The sequence below is a fragment of the Podarcis muralis genome, chromosome 1 (genome assembly GCF_964188315.1).
Source record: "Podarcis muralis chromosome 1, rPodMur119.hap1.1, whole genome shotgun sequence".
NCBI lineage: Eukaryota > Metazoa > Chordata > Lepidosauria > Squamata > Lacertidae > Podarcis > Podarcis muralis.
The window spans coordinates 84,807,314-84,826,477 of NC_135655.1; the positions used below are offsets into that span (position 1 = coordinate 84,807,314).

General features: G+C 46.3%; 2 protein-coding genes across 4 annotated transcripts in view; both read left to right on the forward strand.

The window, feature by feature from the left end:
• TTLL4 (tubulin tyrosine ligase like 4) overlaps positions 1-5,276 on the forward strand; it is a 38,058-nt gene extending 32,782 nt beyond the window's left edge. The window contains exons 21-22 of the mRNA XM_028741514.2: positions 241-2,788; positions 4,711-5,276. The gene's annotated coding sequence lies outside the window, so the exon portion shown is untranslated. The remainder of the gene's footprint in view (positions 1-240; positions 2,789-4,710) is intronic.
• On the forward strand, positions 2,746-19,080 carry PRKAG3 (protein kinase AMP-activated non-catalytic subunit gamma 3). 3 transcript variants are annotated; one of them, XM_028741681.2, is made up of 13 exons: positions 2,746-2,788; positions 4,711-4,750; positions 5,754-6,406; positions 8,245-8,326; positions 8,638-8,696; positions 8,935-8,980; positions 10,321-10,375; positions 10,790-10,916; positions 11,647-11,812; positions 12,482-12,519; positions 13,106-13,252; positions 14,452-14,545; positions 17,735-19,080. In XM_028741681.2, exons 1-13 carry the CDS (start codon positions 2,753-2,755, stop codon positions 17,755-17,757), a joined length of 1,566 nt encoding a protein of 521 aa, XP_028597514.2. In that variant the 5' UTR covers positions 2,746-2,752; the 3' UTR covers positions 17,758-19,080. The 3 variants fall into 3 exon arrangements, 2 of the variants coding, with proteins under 2 accessions (XP_028597514.2, XP_077790169.1); XR_013394173.1 differs by lacking the exons at positions 2,746-2,788; positions 4,711-4,750 and having other exon boundaries at positions 5,421-6,406; positions 14,452-14,633; XM_077934043.1 differs by lacking the exons at positions 2,746-2,788; positions 4,711-4,750 and having other exon boundaries at positions 5,421-6,406.
• The last annotated feature ends 84 nt before the right edge of the window (positions 19,081-19,164 follow it).

A 19,164-nucleotide genomic window follows, 5' to 3' on the forward strand; every position in this document is an offset into this window, starting at 1 on the left:
TATTTTACTGTTTGTTTTTAAAAATGTATATTATCCGGCTTTTCTTCCATGAATCCAAAGGGGCAAACTGCAGACAAAAGTAGGCAAAATGATTGGGAGCAACAAGAACTGCCAAATTCAAAACAAAACACCAGTAGTTTTACAGAGGGTTGGGAAATCCTGGAAAGCCACTGTCAAATACTGAGCTACATGAACCAATGGTCTGACTTGGTGTAAGGCAGCTTCCTATCTTCTTATCAGAGTGCAGGAGGGGAAACCTGGGCCGTGAGTTTGAGCCCCACGTTGGGCAAAAGATTCCTGCATTGCAGGGGGTTGGACTGGATGACCCTCGAGCGCCCTTCCCACTCTACGCTTCAAGTCAGAAATTGTTCTCCCACTCAAGTAAGTTTAAATTGTTTTAAAGGGGGACTAGATAAATTCATGGAGGATAGATATGTGTATTGTACTAATGCTTCTGAAAGCCAATTGCTAGGGGCCACACAGGAGGAAAGTGCTATTGGCACTCCTCTAGTGCTTGTACCTTTCCTAGAGAGGCTTGAGGCTGGCTACTGTAAACAACAACAACACAGGATGCTTGACTAGATGGACTCTTGGCCTAATCCAGCCAGGCTCTAGTTATGTTACTATGAACATCTATCTTCATGCTGCTCTATAAACTAATAAGCTGTTTCATGCTGCCTCTATTGGGCAACCAAGCTGTATGCTAGTCCACATACAAGTTGTAAGGACTTTTAATTGCGGAGATTGTGTATGGTCCATTTTAGTGCTTCCAATCCCTGCAGCTAATCCCAGGGAAGGTCAATTTGCAGCCCATGGGTCACATCTGGCTTCTAGCCAAACAGTCTTATCTCTACTGGTCTTGCTAAATTTTAATCAAGGTATGATAAACATTGTGCGCACAGAAAAAAATGTGTTTTAAATGAATGTGATGATGTCACATTTCACTGTTCTCTCCCTTCCTTTCCCAGGCTTCCTATGTTATGTCTTGCTTTACGTGCTGTGGGGGTAGCCAATGTGGTGCCTTCCAGATGTTCTGGACTTACAACCCCCATCATTCCTGACTACTGGCACTATTTACTGGTGGCTGTCCCTTGCAGCAGATAATGCTGACCTTATTATGGTAGAGCCTGACAGCTTGTGAAGTGGTAGGATGGTGCAGTCAAGATACACACACACATCCCAGACCTGCAGAATAGGAAACAGAGTTACTCCCAATAATTCAAAATGGACAATACTGATCAATGAAACTCAGCCTGTGCTGTTGCCAGTGTGCAGGTGTCAGATCTGTATATATATATATTACATTATTGGCTTCCTGTGTTTATCTGAGGACAGCCTTGAGCAAAAGAATATCCCATTTTATTTAGGAAGCTTCCTCACTCACTGACAATTACAGCATCCATCTAGTATTGGGGGAACTATAATCTGCAGTCCTGTGCTTTTTAACAACTGAAAGGCAATAATGGAACAAGTCAACACATGGTCTAGAATTATCTTGGAATGGAGTTATCTTGTAACTCTAGTATTTTCTACGATTCCAACTGAAGTTGTAATTGTGTGCACACTTTCACATTTTCTCCTGCCATTTCAGGTAACATACCTATCAAGCACTACTGAATCACAGGCTGCTTTGCTCCACAGAGATTCATGAGGGTTGCAAAGCAACTACAGTACACAGCTTCAGATAAACGAGTTGGCTAGGTGAACATCCAGGAACAAGGGGCCTATTTTAAAAGTGTTATCATGGCCCAAACCCTTTTGGAAATGCACGAACTCCTTTTCTCCAGATGCTTTTGTAAAGACAAACTTTACTAGCATTTTTAAAAAGAACACTAGGAATATTATGTTGCTGCTGGAACATAGGAAGAGGATGAGTTTGTGGGTAAAAGGATATGAGGGACTGGTGGGGAAAAGGCTGGAGGATTCATCCATTAAAATTACAATTTTTATCTTATATCCTGGATACCACAATAGGTTTTTTTTGTTTTTTTAATGCAACAGATGGAAGTTGCATTGCTTTCCAATCAGCACTCCTTGCAGGTGGGAGTGACTTCGCCAGTTGAATGTCTGCCTACCTCTCAGCTTTTAAAGGCATAGAGGCCTTCTGAAAGAAAGAAGCCCGCTGCAAGCGGGAACAGTCTTTGCCGTGAGGAGCCAGATTATAGTGTCCCCATTGCACCAGGGACTGTACCTCTAGAACAGCTCCTCTTGGCCTCGGCCGATCACCCCATTGCTTCTTCCTCCCAGGAGGGGCTGCCCCCCCCATAGCCTCCATCATCTCCTCTCCCCGCCCCACCTCCCACCCCGCGAGACCGTGTCCCACCGCGCACAGGCTTCTGTGCCCCGACTTCCTCCCTTCGCACATTCCGTGATTTATTTACAGCCGGAGCCGAGTCGCGCTCTCTCCCCCCGCCCCCCGCCCTCCAGGGCAAACAGGAGGCTTCGCCCGAAGCTTCCCGAGCGAGAGGCCGCGGAGCCCGCTTTCCTCGCCGCATCCCTCGCCCCAGCACCCCTCGGCGCCTGGGAGAGCCCCGCTCTCGGCATGCCCTGCTCCTCCTCCACCGTCTCGGGAGGCGGCCGCGCGCTGCCCTGAGTCCCCCGGGAGGCGGCGGGAAGGCCCTTCTTCGCACAGCGCGGCAGGCGGTGGCCCCTCCTGGCGCCGCGCGCACCCGGGCGTTGCTGCCAGGCCCGCCGCCTTGTTGACACGGACTGGCTCCCCGGCCAGGCGCCCGAAAATAGCAGCTGCCTCGGCATGGAGCGGGCGGCGGCGGCACTGGCCTCGGAGCAGGTAAGCCCGGCGGTGAGACCTCCCCGAGAAAGGGCTTCGCGGCGGGTGCCTTTCTGCTGGCCAGGCCGGCCCGGGGAGCACGGACGGAGGGCACTTCCTGGCGCAACAACGCCGCGACCACTTCCTGCTTTCGGTTGCCGGGGGAGTGGGGCTAGCGGGGATTACCTGAGCCCCGGAACCTGCTCCCCAAGCTCATTGGACACCCTGGAGTGTCAAGAACGGAGCTTTCGAGCACGTGCAGAGCGCTGCCTGCCGCTCTGCGTTTTCTCTCCCACACCTTCGGGTGCGATTCCTAGGCGTGCTTGGCCCGTAACAATTTCGCGTTTAGAAATTGAACTCGGTGCTCCGACTCGTCTGCTGCCGATTTAAATAAATCTTATGCATTAATGCGATCTGCGCAAGTGTTCGGGTGAACAAAAACAAAAGCTCTGAAGACGAAGGGAGAAAAGCACGCGCGTTTTGTTTTTAGAGAATGCAAGCACGTGTCGTCATAACTGGCTCCCTCTATACCAGAAAACATGCATTTCGTGTGGCGTTGCTATTTGTTTAAAAATCTGCTGAACCGAGGACACCTTTTTAATCAACGCATTTAATTGATCAATCTATCAAGCAAATAGTGCAGCCACTATTTGGTGAGAGAAAGGTGAGAGAAAGTTGGCAGCTGAATCTCATTCCTATATGGCTCTTTTGCTGTCTTGCAAGTGCCTTTTTAAATATTATTAAAACTTTCCTCCAAAACCAGGTCTTTGGTGCTTAATTTATCTGCAGCCTTTTAGAAGTGGGTGGAATGTTCTTAATGTATTTCTCTTCCCCCTTGGTTTTAATGTATCTGTGTGGGGTTTATTGTCTAGTTTGTTTATTTAGCTGTAAGTTGCTTTGGGTTGCCCTGGGCAAGATAAAGCAACTGGCACATTAAATTAATTAAATAAATAAATTACCGGTTATATTTGTCAGCTGGCATGGATGATTGAGGGAGGTGCTGGTAGAAGTTCAAAAATTGCAAATTTGTAATCATGGTTGTAAGATTTGTAAAAGGAAAATTTAATAAAAATTTATATATATATATATATATATATATATATATATATATATATATATATTTGTCAGCTGGCATGTTTCTGCTTTCTGTCAGTTGTGGTAGGAAAATTGTGGGCAACTAAATCTCTGCCTGGAGTTTGTTCCATGTCTCAGCATGTGTCTGTGTCTGATTGCACCCTGCTCTTGCGCATGTTTCCTCCTGTGTCTGAGTACGCATGCATTGTGGTTGAGTATGTTGTCTGTCATGCACAGTCTCTGACTGGGTGCAGCCTGAATCAGCTTTATTGGATCATCTGTGTCTACCCCTTCCACATTAACAATAGACCCTTTACTGCAGTGTCCTTACAGATGCTAGCTTTGGGTACTAACTGGAGAAGCCATAGGTATGATTGTTGGGGATTGTTAGAGCTAGAGGTCTCCTCTCCCACCATGTCACTGTTTCTTAATTCCCTTGTGGTATTAGCTGGTTAAGCCACCCTCTTTCCCATGATGTAAAAAGAAGGACATACGGTTATCCTACCCAAGATTTAAACATCTGCTTTCCCACAACATGCTTAACATTCCCTGCAAACAACTCTGTCTGCAACTTGAAAAGCTGTAGCAATAGGAAGGAAATAAACAGCAGCCATGTGTGGATGAAGGAAATGGCCCCTGCCTGCAGAAAATATGTGAAGCACTAAGTTTTTTGATCCCTCCAGCATTCGGTTTGAACTAGATTTGTAGCACTTTGGGGATTGAGGGCCGAGGGTGGAGTCTGAGGTTCCCCGTCCACTGCAGAATTGTGGCTCTCACTCTTCAGATCCTAAAAGCTGAACTATTTTGCACATTGAATGTGGACCACAGAGGCCACTTTTTAACTCTCTCCATTTTTCCTTAACTCCCAGGCGGCACCACTGAGCAATGGCCTCCAGCCTCAGGAAGCAGGTGGGTAGTGCACTGGTCTTGCCTGCCGGTGGTGGAGTGACCGCTTTCAAGTACAGACTTCACTGCCTGCCAGCCAGACTGACTCATGACATGTGTTGCAGGGAACAGTTTTGGGTGTTAATTGCCTGCTTTGAGTGCCTTCTAAACTTGCTAATCCATAACAGCATGATTGAGTGTACTAACTTTGGGACATTATACATCACTTTTTGAGCCATGCTGCGAGCCATCCGAACCACTGCCTCCCCTATCATTCTAGTCTTGGAAAATCTCAGTTGTACCCAGATTTCACTTTTTGCTTTCCTGTTTGAGAATGGCTCCAGTTCTGCTAGTACCTGTGAAACCCATCCTAATGTCATCTTACAAAATTGAATTATGTGAGGCCTGATTTCAAAATCTGGGCTTATGCTTCGATTCCTTGGATAAGCCCAGTATTGTCCATCCTCCATTTTCTATCTGTCAGATGGGAATAATGGTGACCTACCTCACAGGGTTGTTGTGAGGGCACTCAATAAAGATAATGAAGCTATTCAACTGCCACAGAAATGTGTGAATAAATACAGTATACAACCCCCTCCTGACCGGTTATGCTTTTTCAGAGCAAGTAGTTAGCCCCTTTTACACTTTCCCCTCTACTGTAAAATTTGCAGAAGAGAGTTTGGGCTCTGACTGAAATCAACGAATGCTTTCACCTTAGGCTGAAGTGTGTGGGTTGCTGCCTGTCAAGGGATGTAAACAATCAACTAACTGGATGTGCTCTGTGGGGCAGGGTGGGGTAGGGTTGGTCAGTGACTGCTGCAGCTTTTGGCTGGTTCTCTGTGCAAGTCACGGGTTGTTCAGCTCAGCATGCGTGTTCCTGCAGTTTATGTGAGAAGATACCATTTCTTTAGGCTTAGTGAGAAGGAGGGAAGGTTATGTCAGTCAAAAGGGCCAAGATTACTTAAATGTTTCACCTACCAAGAAGTTTTTGGTGTCTGGATTTGCAATGCCTCCCCTTACCCACTAGGCCCCAACCTGTCTCTGGATGTTAAGGAATCAGCGTTGGAAGCCAAGGTTGTAGGGCAAGAGGCCAAGGACCTGGCTGCAGATGGCAAAGGTACAGAGTTGAGCATGATGAATGTGATGTCAGATGGCAGGACCATGGACGGGGATCCCAGAGCTGTTGGGCTGGATGCCAAGACTGCAAATCGGGATGGCAAAGTAACAGCTGGGGATGCCGTTGCTACAGAATCGGATATTAAGGCTGCAGATTCAGAGGCCAGAGAACTGGATACAGCTGACAACTATGGTGGACCACAGGCTACAGTGACAGATAGGAGACAAGCAGGTCCAGGGGGCAAGGAGGATGTGATGCCAAGAGGCAGGTGCAAGGGCTGGAACGCCAGTGCCCCCACCCTGAATGTTAAAGATGCCGGTCAGCAAAGCAAAGGCACAATTGTGGATGGCAAAGCAACATCAGAAGTCACCAAGCCAGAAGAGAGCAACAAAGATGATGACGGTGACATCATTTCTCTCGACTGTGAAATTCTTGGGTTTGGTCCTGATACTGATTTGCTGGGACCAGATGCTGAGACTTACATGCATTTCATGCGGCGCCACCACTGTTATGATGCCATTCCCACCAGCTCCAAACTGGTAGTGTTTGACACAACCTTGCAGGTAAGGGGGGAAGTGGGAGCTGTTGTGGGTCAAGGAAGGGGATAGAAAACTGGTCATTTTAATAATGGGATAATGGAAGCTCACTTCTTTACTAATCGGGGTGGGGAACCTGTGGCAATCCAGATACTGTTGGGACTGATATGAGTTGGAGTCCCGATCCCTGTTACAAATCCTGAAACATCCAGCAAAGACAGGACAGTAGTCCAAAAGGCTCAAGTCAACAGCTCTGCTCCCTCTCAATGTTCCTAGTAAAATTGTTATCATCACTCAAGAAAAGCTAGTTCTCAAAATAGAATACAGGGTGGAATGGTGCTGATGGGAGTGTGCAAAAGGCTTGAATGTGAGTGGCTCAGATAACTGAGGGTTGGGAATAATTGGAAGCAGCATAGTTCCAACCTGATGGTATCCCTTTTCTTTCCTTATGTAAGTGAATGCTTGCTTTTCACTTCTATGGGAAAAGTAAACAATTGTACTTGAGGAAGGCTTCTGGTTTTTTCAAATTTACAATGTTTCTGAACTGTTCATCATACGATTCCAGATTGGTGTACAGAAGGATGAATAACTCTGTTCACACAAGAAAAAACATAAAGGGGCAGAATTCATTTAACTAGTCCTGCTAGTGGAAGTCAACATGAGGACTTAACACTAGTGCAACATGTCCTCCCACATGGTATCTGAAATTGGCTCAGGGGAAGCTGAAAAGCTGATGGACCAGTTGCCATAGAGTCACATTGAATTCTTACCAAGGAGTAGGGAAGGCAGAATAAAATATCTTGCATGCCAGCGCAGACAGGAGTAACTTCAGACAGCGCTTGCACCCCTGGCAGTGTGACCTCCCCTGACAGGGATTCTACACTGAAGTTTGTGGGGGTTTTCCTACCCTTTTAGTACATGTCTGCCCTCCCCCCCCCCCCATATAACTATACTACACTCAGCAGTTTTCAACTTCCTAATCTGTCAGGTACTTGACTTTCTGCTATGGCAGGCAGTGTGTGTGTGGTGGGGAGCTGTGGAAATTAATAGAGCACAAAGCTATCAATGGTTACTAGCTGCAATGACTGTGTTCTCCCTCCATTTTAGGAGGCAGTAGGCCTCTGAATACTAACTATTTTGGAATACAAGTGGAGAGAGTGCTGTTGGTCTTGAATATGCATCTGAATGGCTACTGTGAGAACAGGATTCTGGACTAGGTGGGCCTTTGGACTCATCTTACGACACTGGCAGAGCTGGATATAGGAACTCAAATCCGTCTGCAAGGATTAAACAAAGAGATGCTCACTTTCAGGATGCAGCAATTCTACCTGTTTCATCAGGTTATTCCTGCTGCTGCAAGTTTACCTTCCCTCATATTTGTTGTAGTTCATCGCATTCCTAGAGCTGTGATTTAGGAGGAGGTAGAATCGTGGGAAGAGAGCAAACTAGGAAGACAGTCCAAGCCGCATCATTTGGTAAAAAATAGGCCTAAGGTTGTTGCTCCCTAAAATTGAACCACGATGTTTAATGATATCTAGTCTAGCAGAAGAATATAATTGCTACACAGAGTTGGAGTCCAAGCGGGTGCGGTGTGGGCGATTACTTCTGGATTTTCCCCTGCCCAGCCTTCTTAGCTGGATGCAGCTGTTTCCTCACCCTGTAGATCTGGCCTGACCAATGTGGTGCCTTCCAGATGTTGTAGTACAATTCCCATCAGCCTCAGACCAATGGTAAGGATGATGGGGGCTGAAGCCCAGCAAGACCTGAAGGGCACCACATTGACTACTCCTAACTGCAGATAGACAGGAATATTGAACAGCAACTGCCAGTCTGGCCCACCTATTCTTTTTTCCTCCTGTCCCCAGATAAAGAAGGCCTTCTTAGCCATGGTGGCCAATGGGGTGCGAGCAGCCCCTCTCTGGGACAACAAGCAGCAGTGTTTTGTGGGTAAGTGATGCTGCGTTCAGGAGGGCAACACAGGACAGCAGGTTTTGGGCAAAAGGAAGTGTGAACTGGGATTTCATAGGACTACTGCTGGCCATTCAAACTGTACGAGGGATGGTCAAGAAGCCAAGGTTGGGTGTGTGCAGGAATTTTGCAGGTGCCTTATTAAGGAAAGGCTCAACCATCTGCTGTCCTGAGAACTGGGGCTTGCACAAGGTAGCCCTTCATGCCTGTTGCTTCAGCTCCTCCAGACCTGCACCTGTGTGTATCCACTCTCTTCCTTTTCCTCTTTCCCCCTCTCTCTCTTACTGCAGGTATGTTGACTATCACTGACTTCATTAACATCCTACATCGCTACTACCGATCACCTCTGGTGAGTTTTCCAGGACTGCTCAATTGCCTTTGCAAGATCTGGAGCAAACCAACTTCCAGCATCTCCCTCCCAATATGTACAAGGATGGAGGGGGGTGGACAGGGGCAGAAGGGTGACAGCAAAGCAAGAGGACCTGTGACTTCAAAGCACAAGTGTGGGCTGTTTGGAACTCTCACTATCTTATCCTTTTGTGGGTGACATCACCCTGCTCACGAGTATCATTTTGTGCTGTTTTTAGGTTCAGATATATGAGATCGAGGAACACAAAATTGAAACGTGGAGAGGTGAGGAGGGCACCACTAGGGGGAGTAGTGTATGCATGGATGCTATTGAACATCTTTAAAATTGATTGTCAGTAGTGGAAGGTGAATTGCACTCTGTGTGTGTTCACGTGTTTACGTCTGTCTCCCTGCTTCTGGCCTTGATTTAAACAGTTCCTCTCTTAACTTGGTATCCCTTCCTACTTGATAGTCTTGCCTCTAGACAAGGCGCAGCCAGCATGTAGTCCAACAACAACTAAAGGACAACAGCTCCCATAATTCCCTCCCATTGGCCATGCTGGCTAGGGCTGATGGGAGTTGGGGCACATTGGCCACCCCAGCCCCTAGGCAAAGGGTTTAGGTTACAGTACTCTAGGGATCGGAAACCAGTGACTTCTGGTTTTGATGGACTCCATCAGCCCTTGCCAGGATGACCAGTAACAATCTGGAGGTTCACAGGTTCACCCTCCTTGCACTACAGGATATTTTGCTGCATTCTGATGAAATTCCATGTGCTGTAGCCCATTGCTGTGAGCTCATTGGATCCTGTCCCTGGTGTTTCTACTTACTCTCCCCCTTTGAGCTTGATCCACACAACCACCCAGAAGAGGGGTAGCTAATGCGGTACCTTCCAGATGTTGATCCAACTCTTTTCATCCTTAGCCAGCATGGCCCAATGGTCAAGGATGGTGGCAAGTGAAATCCAACATGTGGAGGGCACCATGTGGGCTGCCCCTGACTCACAGGGAAGGTGCAAGGCTCAGGGAGGATCCTCCTCCATCTGCTCACTGCTTGCATGTTCAGTGGTGGAGCACATGCTCTGCTTGCAAATGATCTGAGATTCAGTCCCTGGCATCTCCTGTTTGGGTAGGGAAATGCCCCCTAGCTAAAACCCTGGAGGGTGGCTGCCAATCAGGACGCAGGCAGTGCTAGGTTAAATGGACCATTGGTCTGATTCAGTACAACAGCTATAGTACCCTTTCTCTCTTCATAGTGGGGAAACCCATCCAGATGGGCAGGGTATTAATAATAAAATTATTTTTAAAAAAGTATTATACATTGAATCACTGCCCCAATTTCTGAGATGCTTTCAGTGCACATAACATGGGAAGAAAGTTGATGTTATGGTAAATCATCTTCAACTTGGCAGCGATTAACCATATGGTATAGTGACCTCAAGCTCTGGTATGCCAAAATCTCAGAAACTCATCATCCTTCTAAATAGATTGGAAACCCAACTGACCTCTTTTGCCAGATTCCCCTCCTCCCACAGAAGTAGCTTCATCCTTAACCTGTAGTAGTTCTCCCATCTTACCTAGGGCAACGGTTCCATATACTATTCAGGTGCTTTCCTTTCTCCCCAGAGGTGTATTTGCAAGGTTTCTTCAAACCCTTGGTGTGCATCTCCCCAAATGATAGGTAAGTCATTCCTGATGCTTGCTTACCCCTCCCACAGATCCCTCCTCTTTGGCAGGAAAGGTGGGAAAGAATTTTAATGAATACATAATAATAGTGTGGCTAGCTTTGATTGAAAGAGTCTTGTACTTTTAACAACTGCATGGCAGTTGGTATAAAAGAGTGAAGTTTTACTCATCAGTTCCTTGCCAGAAAACACTTCACTTGTTGATTTCTGCCTGTCGAACAGCTGAATGCACAGAGCCTTTATCCATAATAGGGGTGGGGGAACCTTCACTGTCTCACAATGCCTACTCCATTTAGAGCAGCTGTGCTGCATGATGCCCAGAGTGGAAGCAGTAAATGGGTACAGTCCCTGGGTACAGGGAGCCAATCTCCAGGCATGTCATATTGCCCTTTTGTTTCTCCCTTTCCTAGCCTATTTGATGCTGTTTATTCCTTGATTAAGCACAAGATCCATCGGCTGCCTGTTATCGAGCCCATCTCAGGGAACGTCCTACACATTCTGACCCACAAACGTATCCTCAAGTTCCTGCATATCTTCGTGAGTGTCTGGTGGTCCCAAATTCCTCTTGGCATAGATGATGGCAAGGCAGATTATTTTTGGTCTCAGTGGGGCCTATGTTGGCCCAGTCACCGATGCTCTCTTTTATCATTTATTTATTGGTATAGAGCCAACAGGGTATGTGGTGCCTTGCAGAGCTGCATAGGGGAAAATGGACTGGCCACTTCCCTCAAGATGCTCACGATCTAAAATAGACAATTGGGAAAACAGTAGAAGTTGGGAGAGCAAGAGGTTAGGCTCCACTAGGGATGTAAAAAGGTATTATTTTATTTTTTGTCCCATATTCATTGTCTGCAGTGGTACCTCGGGTTACATACGCTTCAGGTTACAGACTCCGCTAACCCAGAAATAGTGCTTCAGGTTAAGAACTTTGCTTCAGGATGAGAACAGAAATCGTGCTCCGGTGGCGTGGCGGCAGCAGGAGGCCCCATTAGCTAAAATGGTGCTTCAGGTTAAGAACAGTTTCAGGTTAAGTACGGACCTCCAGAATGAATTAAGTACTTAACTCGATGTACCACTGTATTTCTATTCTGCTGCAGTTCAGCTTCTGCAAAAAATGTTATCCAGTTCACTGTTCACTGTGGCCAAATTTAATAATGCAATTAATTACATTATTGTGTGAATGCACATCATTCATTTCCATTGTGGGGCAGGGGGAGCATCACCAATAATGCACTGAAAAAAATAACCTCCTCTTCTCTCACTACAGGGAGCCATGCTTCCAAAGCCACGATTCCTGCAGAAAACCATCCTGGAACTGGGGATTGGCACTTTCCGTGACGTTGCCATGGTCCTGGAGTCAGCCCCTGTCTACACAGCCTTGGAGATTTTTGTGGACCGCAGGGTCTCAGCATTGCCTGTTGTTAATGAAAAAGGTACTTGCTGCGGGGAGCTCCTCTACTCTGCTCACCGCTATGTTTGCTGTTTCAGCTGAGCTTTACCTCTCTCTCATATGTTATCAGTTTTCTAATTCATCCTCTACTTTTTTTCTTGGGCCCTGAAATTCCACAAACCCTATGTGACATTTATCAAACAATCTGAGCCAAAGTGATGTAGCTTTTGCCAAACTGCACCATTTTGGGGTTCCATATTTGAATCCCACCCACCCTGCTTGAGCCAATGAACCATAGTGCTATATGTAACATCTCAGAGGTAGTGTTAAATCACCATCACCCAGATTTTGTCACTTTTGTAAATTCCACCCGCTGTCATAAAATCAGGAACCCTCTTTTTATGTATTAACTCATAAACTTCAAGATGTGATAAAAGCCTGGAAAAGTGGTGTTCATATATATGATAATATGAATGAATAATGCTCTGCGTCTAGCTCTATTCAAGACTTTATTGTGAGTGGATTTTTTCTTTTATTGGGTATTTCTTAATGATTTTTCTGATTAATATATATGGAATACTTGCTTAGTTGGAACGTATTAAATATATCAATACTTTTTAAAAATGGATGATAGCTACATTATGAGGTGGGTGAATGGGAGGGCTTTCTTTACTGAGTCCCTTATAATGCTTCCCTCACTTTCTCTTTACAGGGAGGGTAGTTGGCCTCTACTCTCGCTTTGATGTGATTGTAAGTACAGCACAATCATATTTTTGCAGGTGTGAAGTTAGTAGGCGGGAGAATGGATTTTTTTAATAGCCAAAGCTAAGAAAATGGAATGTTTCCCTGTCTTGCCATGCACTACCTGTTTAAAATTTTAAGATGGGACGATCACTTGGTAGTTTGTGCGTGTGTGTGTGTGTGTGTGTGTGTGGTTTGGTATCCCTCGCAAATGTTTCCTGAACTCCATCTATCTAAAGGGATTGAGGTGGTGATACAAATTTTCACTACTATTTTTCAGCTCTAGACAGAGAAGTCAGCAACAGTTTCCCTCTTAAACATAGGGTGAAAAGCAAAGGAGAACATTGTCTCCAGTGCTGTGATTCTAAATTGATGGCGGATTAGGGTCCATTTATCAAAGGGGCTGTCACAAGGTGCATTAAACTAGTGTGTAGCAACTGAGCCTTGTTTCAGCAAGAATTACCTGGATATTAAAGCCGGAGTTCTCCCACCTTTGCAAAGTGGGATTGGGGTGGCTTTATTCTCTGGTAATGCCAAGCCCCTGCCTGGATGATCTGTCATGGTGGCTTCAAACCATTTCCTTGTCTCTGCTTAGCACTTGGCTGCCCAGAAGTCCTACAACAACCTGGACATTACTGTGGGGGAAGCACTGAAGCAGCGCTCAGTCTGTCTGGAAGGGGTGCTCACCTGCCATCCTTACGAAACAATGGAAGACATTATTGATCGCATTGCCAAGGAGCAGGTATGCCAGAGTGGAGCAGGAAGAATGTGCAGCTTTAGGTAACAGTTACTCTGTGGCAAGACCTTGACCTCTCCAGGTCCATAAAATCTGACTTCAGGAGTTAAATGTTCAGCCTAAACCTCTTCTGTCTCTACTTTCTGCTTACTCAAGTCATGCCCAGTGACACTTTCTAATCCAGTCAGCCTCTAATCCTGTCGCCTGATTGACTTTGCTCTATTGGCATAGGTGTTCCAGCAGTAACCATCTCTAGCTTGTTCTTCCCCATGACACTCATGGAAGAGACAAGTCCACACTAGTGACTTACAGGCCCTAGGAAAAGGATGGGAAATATTGTGGAATACTGTATTCCAACCATTTAAGCAAAAAACAAAAACACCCAAAATAATTCTCATGGGACATCTCTAGGGTAGAAGCTATTCCCAATGAATCACTTAAAAAGGGGGTCCATGGGGAAAGCCGAGAGCCTGCACAGAAGAGGTAGATTGCTCAGGTGGGTGGTCCCCAAGGTAAGTGAAACCATCTTCAGATGCTGATGAGAACTGGACACCTAAAGGCTGCTTCACATGTTATATGAGATAAAACAGCTGTTTGCTGCCACACAGCAGGAAGCCACGGCAAGTCCCAGCTCCCTGATGCACATACAGGTCTGATGCATATGGCTGGAAACATCTATCTGTTGCGTATAATGATTTACTGAACCAATGGGGAACCTGTGGCCCTTCACAAAGTGTTGGGCCCCAGCCAGCATGGTCAATGGCCAGGGATGAAGGGAAATGTAGTTCAGCAAAAACACCTAGAGGGTCACAGATTCCCCATTCTAGAAGCAAACAGGTGTTTCCATATGCAAACACACATACCTCAAAAAATTATAATGTGGGAAGCAGGCCTAGACTTATTTTCTGTACAGCACAGTTGCTCCTCTGCAACTAAAGGCTAATAGGTGGCGCAACAACACTCAGCTTTAACTTTCCTGCCTGCCACTCTTAATTGTAACTTTTCCCAGAATGCCCTGTCCCTCGGCTATCTTGCTGTACTAGGATGGTGATGATGTTAATAATAATAGCATTATACCACCAAAGGGAAACGTCTCTGAGGTTTGCCTCAGGTGGGAGGGGTAACTCTGTGGATGTCAAGCCCTCATCTCGGCTCATCCCGTTACTCTTCTCTCCATAATGGTGTGTGGCTCACTCATCTGGCAGGTCCATCGTCTGGTTCTGGTGGATGAGAAGAAAACCCCGCGGGGGATCGTGTCCCTCTCTGACATTCTCCAAGCCCTGGTTCTCACGCCTGCAGGTATCGATGCCCTAAACTCTTAAGCCGCCTGACGCTCCATCCTTCCTCCATTTGTACCCTCCATTTCCTCCGCTTCTCTCCAGCTCAGGTAGGCCCCATGCCTTGGCCTCTCTAGCCTCTGCCCTGCTGCTCGTTTTTGCCTTGCTGCTGGGTCTCTCTTGTCCGTCCGGCCAAGCCAGGTCTGTATTTCTGTCTGTCTAGAACCAAACACCCAGCCTGGAAGGGAGGCCAATGCTATGGATCGTAAACACAGCATAGCTTTGTAGGAGGAACCTCTTCATGAGAGGTCCACAGGGTGGCAATACAAGAATGGGCCTTTTCTGCAGTGACTCCCTGAGAAGGCTCACCTGGCACCTTCATTGTATATATCTAGGCACCAAGTGAAAATGTTTCTGTTTAACCAGGCCTTTGGCTGATTAACATTCTGTGTCCTTTTTAATGTGTTTGTGGGAGGGGGGTTATGGGTTTGTTTTTATTATGTATTTTCCATTTGTTTTTATGTTGTGAACTGCCCTGTGATCTTCAAATGAAGGGTGGTATACAAATTTAATACATTATTAATTATTATTATTATTAGGGGGCTGCTCAGACACACACAGGCAGGGTTCCAGCTTCTGGCAAGAGAGAGGCCTCCTGATACATCAAAGCTGCGCTTAAACCTTTAAAATCAGCAGCTTCTCATTCCACCTCTAATCCATTCGGATTTTCTCCTTACTCTTTTTCACATCCCTTGGTGCTGGCACGGCACACCAATTGTTGGAAGTGTTTTGTTGCATGGGAAGAGCTGGTTAAAGAACTGGGCGGCATCAGAGGAATCCTCTGCATCCAGAAAACTAAGCAGCTGTGTAGTGGGAAAGCTGGTGTATGTCTCACATATATGTAAATTTCTTTTGGCAAGAGTGTTAGTAGATGTGCTGCATGTTAGATTCATTTCCAATTGCAATGATAAAACCCTGCTTTTCCACAGCATTTCCCTAGCACAGATTTTATCACAGGGAAATGGTGTTTTTTCAGTAACAACCAGTTCACTGGGTAACATGAGCTGGGGGTTATGTTACTTCCCATGCCCTATAGTCACCCCAGTTGATTTCTTTACCTGTTGTGGTTGCTAAAGGCACAGAGGCAGTTACAGCTTGGGGGCAGGAAGAGTGTCAGGTCAGCTGGCAAGCCTAGCCTTTAAAGGCTGAAGTGGAAAAAGATGATGTTCAGTAGATAAAGCACACACAGCCACAGTTCCCCACCCCCAAATTCCCCCCTTTATCTGAAAGCTCACCTGTATTTTTCATCATCTCTCATTTCTTCTCCCCATCTCCTTTCACATTTAACTTGTATCCTGTTTTCCCCTGCCAGAAACAGCCTGCTTCTTTAATCCCTTCTCTTTGTTCCCTTTACGTTCACTTCTTCTCTTACTTCCATTCTTTTTATTCCCAGTTAATTTTATTTAAATTAATATTTAATCTCTCCAATTTAAAGGGCTCAGCAATCTCCCTTGCCTTGCAACAAGGCTACCCTTACCATTGTGGGGAGTGGGGACAGTATAGTAGTTTACTATTGCGGGATCCAGCTTCTGCTACTTTTATTACATTATCTACAAGTTTTCGGGGGTGTCGTCAGCTTTCTCTCACTCATCCACCTGCATAGGAGCATCTCAGTGATGGATGAGCACAGCAGCTAGAAAAAGGAGCTAAGGAACCTTCTCCTCCCATCTTGACCTAAGCTATAAAGGGTGGGTGGGTGGGGTAGATCAGCTTCTTGCCTTGCCTCACTGGTGCACAACCTAGACTACCCATTAGTTGTTATAGCAACCACATTATTTCCTCTTGCGTTTACCACTCAATTCCCCCCAAAAGCACACAATTCTGGCTGATGTGGCTCCCAGGAGAGGCTCTGGCCACAGGTACACAGGCTGCCACCACCTATGGCTTTTTGTTGCCTTGTTCCACTGGGCTTGAGTCTGATTGATCTCCCTTGTTCTTGCCTGATGCCATGGGCTCCCTGGTTCACTGTGTTGCCACCTTCCCGCAACTAGCTGTGTGTACGGCTGCATCTGTGCTCCTACATGTTTGTACGCAAGCTGGGGTGGATTTGTCCGTGGTCTGTGTAGGGTAGCATCTCTTTGGTCAGCGCCTGGAGCCACCATGCCACAGAGGGGGTGGCTTACCTGTGCAGTCCTCATGATGTTGTTGGACTCCCCAAGTCAGATCAGCCCTCAGCCAGCATGGGGAACAGTATGGGATGATGGGAGGTATAGTAGGACATATAGGAGGGCCACACATTTCCTGGGCCTGATATAAGGAAATGCAAGTTGCCTCAAGTATAATTCACTGCAGAATAAATCAGTGGGATAGAGCTGCTTAGCCAAAATCCTAAGCCATTTTTTTGCTGCAGAACCCCCCGCTCCCAGTACAATGCTTGAAAGGCAGCTAAGAAACTGCAAATAAGTTCGATCTGCACCTAACCTCTGGCTGAGTTACTTTTAGGATTGCCACTCAACCAACTGGTTTTGAGTCCTGATTATCTAGTTTATGATAGAGCACAAGAAATTTAATAAGCTTGGGCATGTAACGCCAGTGGCTAAAACACTAAAGCTCAGAGCAGCTTCCCTAGGGTTCTCAGGCAGTCTTCCCCTGTATATGGCTTTCAGGGCCAAACTTGCTCAGCTTGAGCAATGCAACTGCTTTTAAGCAGAACACCCCTCTCTGGTAATTGCAACCACGGGACTACCTAAGAACCGTAAGGGCTGGGCTGGAGAAGAGAGACCACCAGCTAACCTGATAAAAAGCAGCATGAAAAGAGGAGGTCCATTTCAGGCACCAACTAGCCTCTGATCATCAAAAGCCTCTAACTGTAAGCAAGAGGCTTTGAACTTTTAGAAACTTTACTGATCACCCCATTTGGGAAGATTTCTTTTTAGTGAGGAGGCCTCTGCATCCAATGAGGCTTCTGCACGTTCTCTAGGCGTGCAGGAGTTTGTTATAGGAGGCACAGCCTGGCCTGTGTCTGTGACTGCAGCGATTCTTCCCAGCAGGCCAGCTTGGGGGACAGGACTTATCCTCTGGGATATGTAGTTCATGGAAGGAAACAGCTGCTTCCCAACTGAATCACGCCCATCAGACAACAAAGAGGGAGAAGCATAGGGCAGGATCCTTCTCCCACTATGGTATTAACTTTCTTCATTCCTTTCTACAGGCATCGACCGGTATTCAATCTGATGCCATTAAAGGCCACACTTGCTGCCCAGCACTTTGGGTTACCTCCAGGGCATCTATGACACATGAGGGTAAGGTGGGGCTTTCCAGCCCATGAAAGAGAGAGAGATTTCTTCCTAACAGGCAACATTGGTGCTTTGGCTGTGCGTTCCTCCTCCCTCCTCCCTCCCACGATGCAGAAAGAGGTGAGAGAAGCGATAAGAAAGGAGGATCTGAACTGCAGAACTGTAAATAGATTTTTCAACCGCTGAAATCTGCTAGAGTGTTATAGAAGCAGCCATGCTACAGACGGAGAGAAAGCTGGCCCTGGTTGAACACTTGCACCTGTTGCTTGTCTCCTTTTTCTATCCCCTGCTGACTGTAGGACATGTTATCATGCACAAAAATCCATCCTGTTTCAAGGCCTCTAGCAGATGCTTATGACTGAACTGAGGTGACTGCTACTGCTCCAGACATACGGAGACTCAAGAAGGCCCATGACACTCACAAGAGGAAGGTAGACTACGAGCGCAGTGGTTTGGCTCCATGACTTCAACAGGGAGAAAGGATTTCCGCATTAGACCCTGCTGCTTTGGAGAAAAGGCAGCTTGTTTCCAACACAGGACTAAACACTTAGCAGGCTATTGCATTATTTTTATTGTTGTGATTTTTCATTGTACCTGAACTAGCAACAAGGTGTGAGGCTGACGTGACCTAAGCTGAGGAAAAATAATTTAAGAGGGAATGGGGAGTTCTGAAATTCATGGAAATGCTTTCAAATGTATTTTATACTATTACAGAACACTATGGGGTCACTTTCTGTCAACTTTAGAAAAAACCTAGCTCAGTCCACCATTTTCCTATAGCTGACAACAAGCAACTTGCAATCTTTCCTCTTCAGCCTACAGTAAAAACCAAGGCTTTTGACTACAGTGGTACCTCTGGTTACGTACTTAATTCGTTCCAAAGGTCCATTCTTAACCTGAAACTGTTCTTAACCTGAAGCACCACTTTAGCTAATGGGGCCTCCCACTGCTGCCGTGCCGTGGCGGCGCGATTTCTGTTCTCATCCTGAAGCAAAGTTCTTAACCCGAGGTACTATTTCTGGGTTAGTGGAGTCTGTAACCTGAAGCATCTGTAACCTGAAGCGTATGTAACCCGAGGTACCACTGTATTGAGTTCCCCTAGCAGCAACAGAAGAATTTGCTAGGAGGTAGGTAGAATTTTCCCAGCAGACTTAGTGGGGAGGGTCTCACTACAGGAAAGCATGCAGTTTCTCTTCTTGTTGTTGTGTTCATGTTCTTTGAAATAAACTTTCATATTAAGACACAGACTATATGCAAACAAGCATGACTACCTTTGTTTGTATGTATGCATAAGGTACTTGGATATTCCAGGGAAGTGTAAAGTTCCTGGGGATAGTTACACCTT

What these genes read in the sequence shown, in the direction of transcription:
- PRKAG3 (XM_077934043.1), top strand. Translation starts at nt 5,594, where the DNA reads ATGCGTGTTCCTGCAGTTTATGTGAGAAGATACCATTTCTTTAGGCTT. An exon ending in CAAGCAGCAGTGTTTTGTGG is followed by an intron (nt 8,327 to 8,637) that starts GTAAGTGATGCT and finishes CTCTTACTGCAG; the next exon opens with GTATGTTGACTATCACTGAC. An exon ending in GCCTGTTGTTAATGAAAAAG is followed by an intron (nt 11,813 to 12,481) that starts GTACTTGCTGCG and finishes TTCTCTTTACAG; the next exon opens with GGAGGGTAGTTGGCCTCTAC.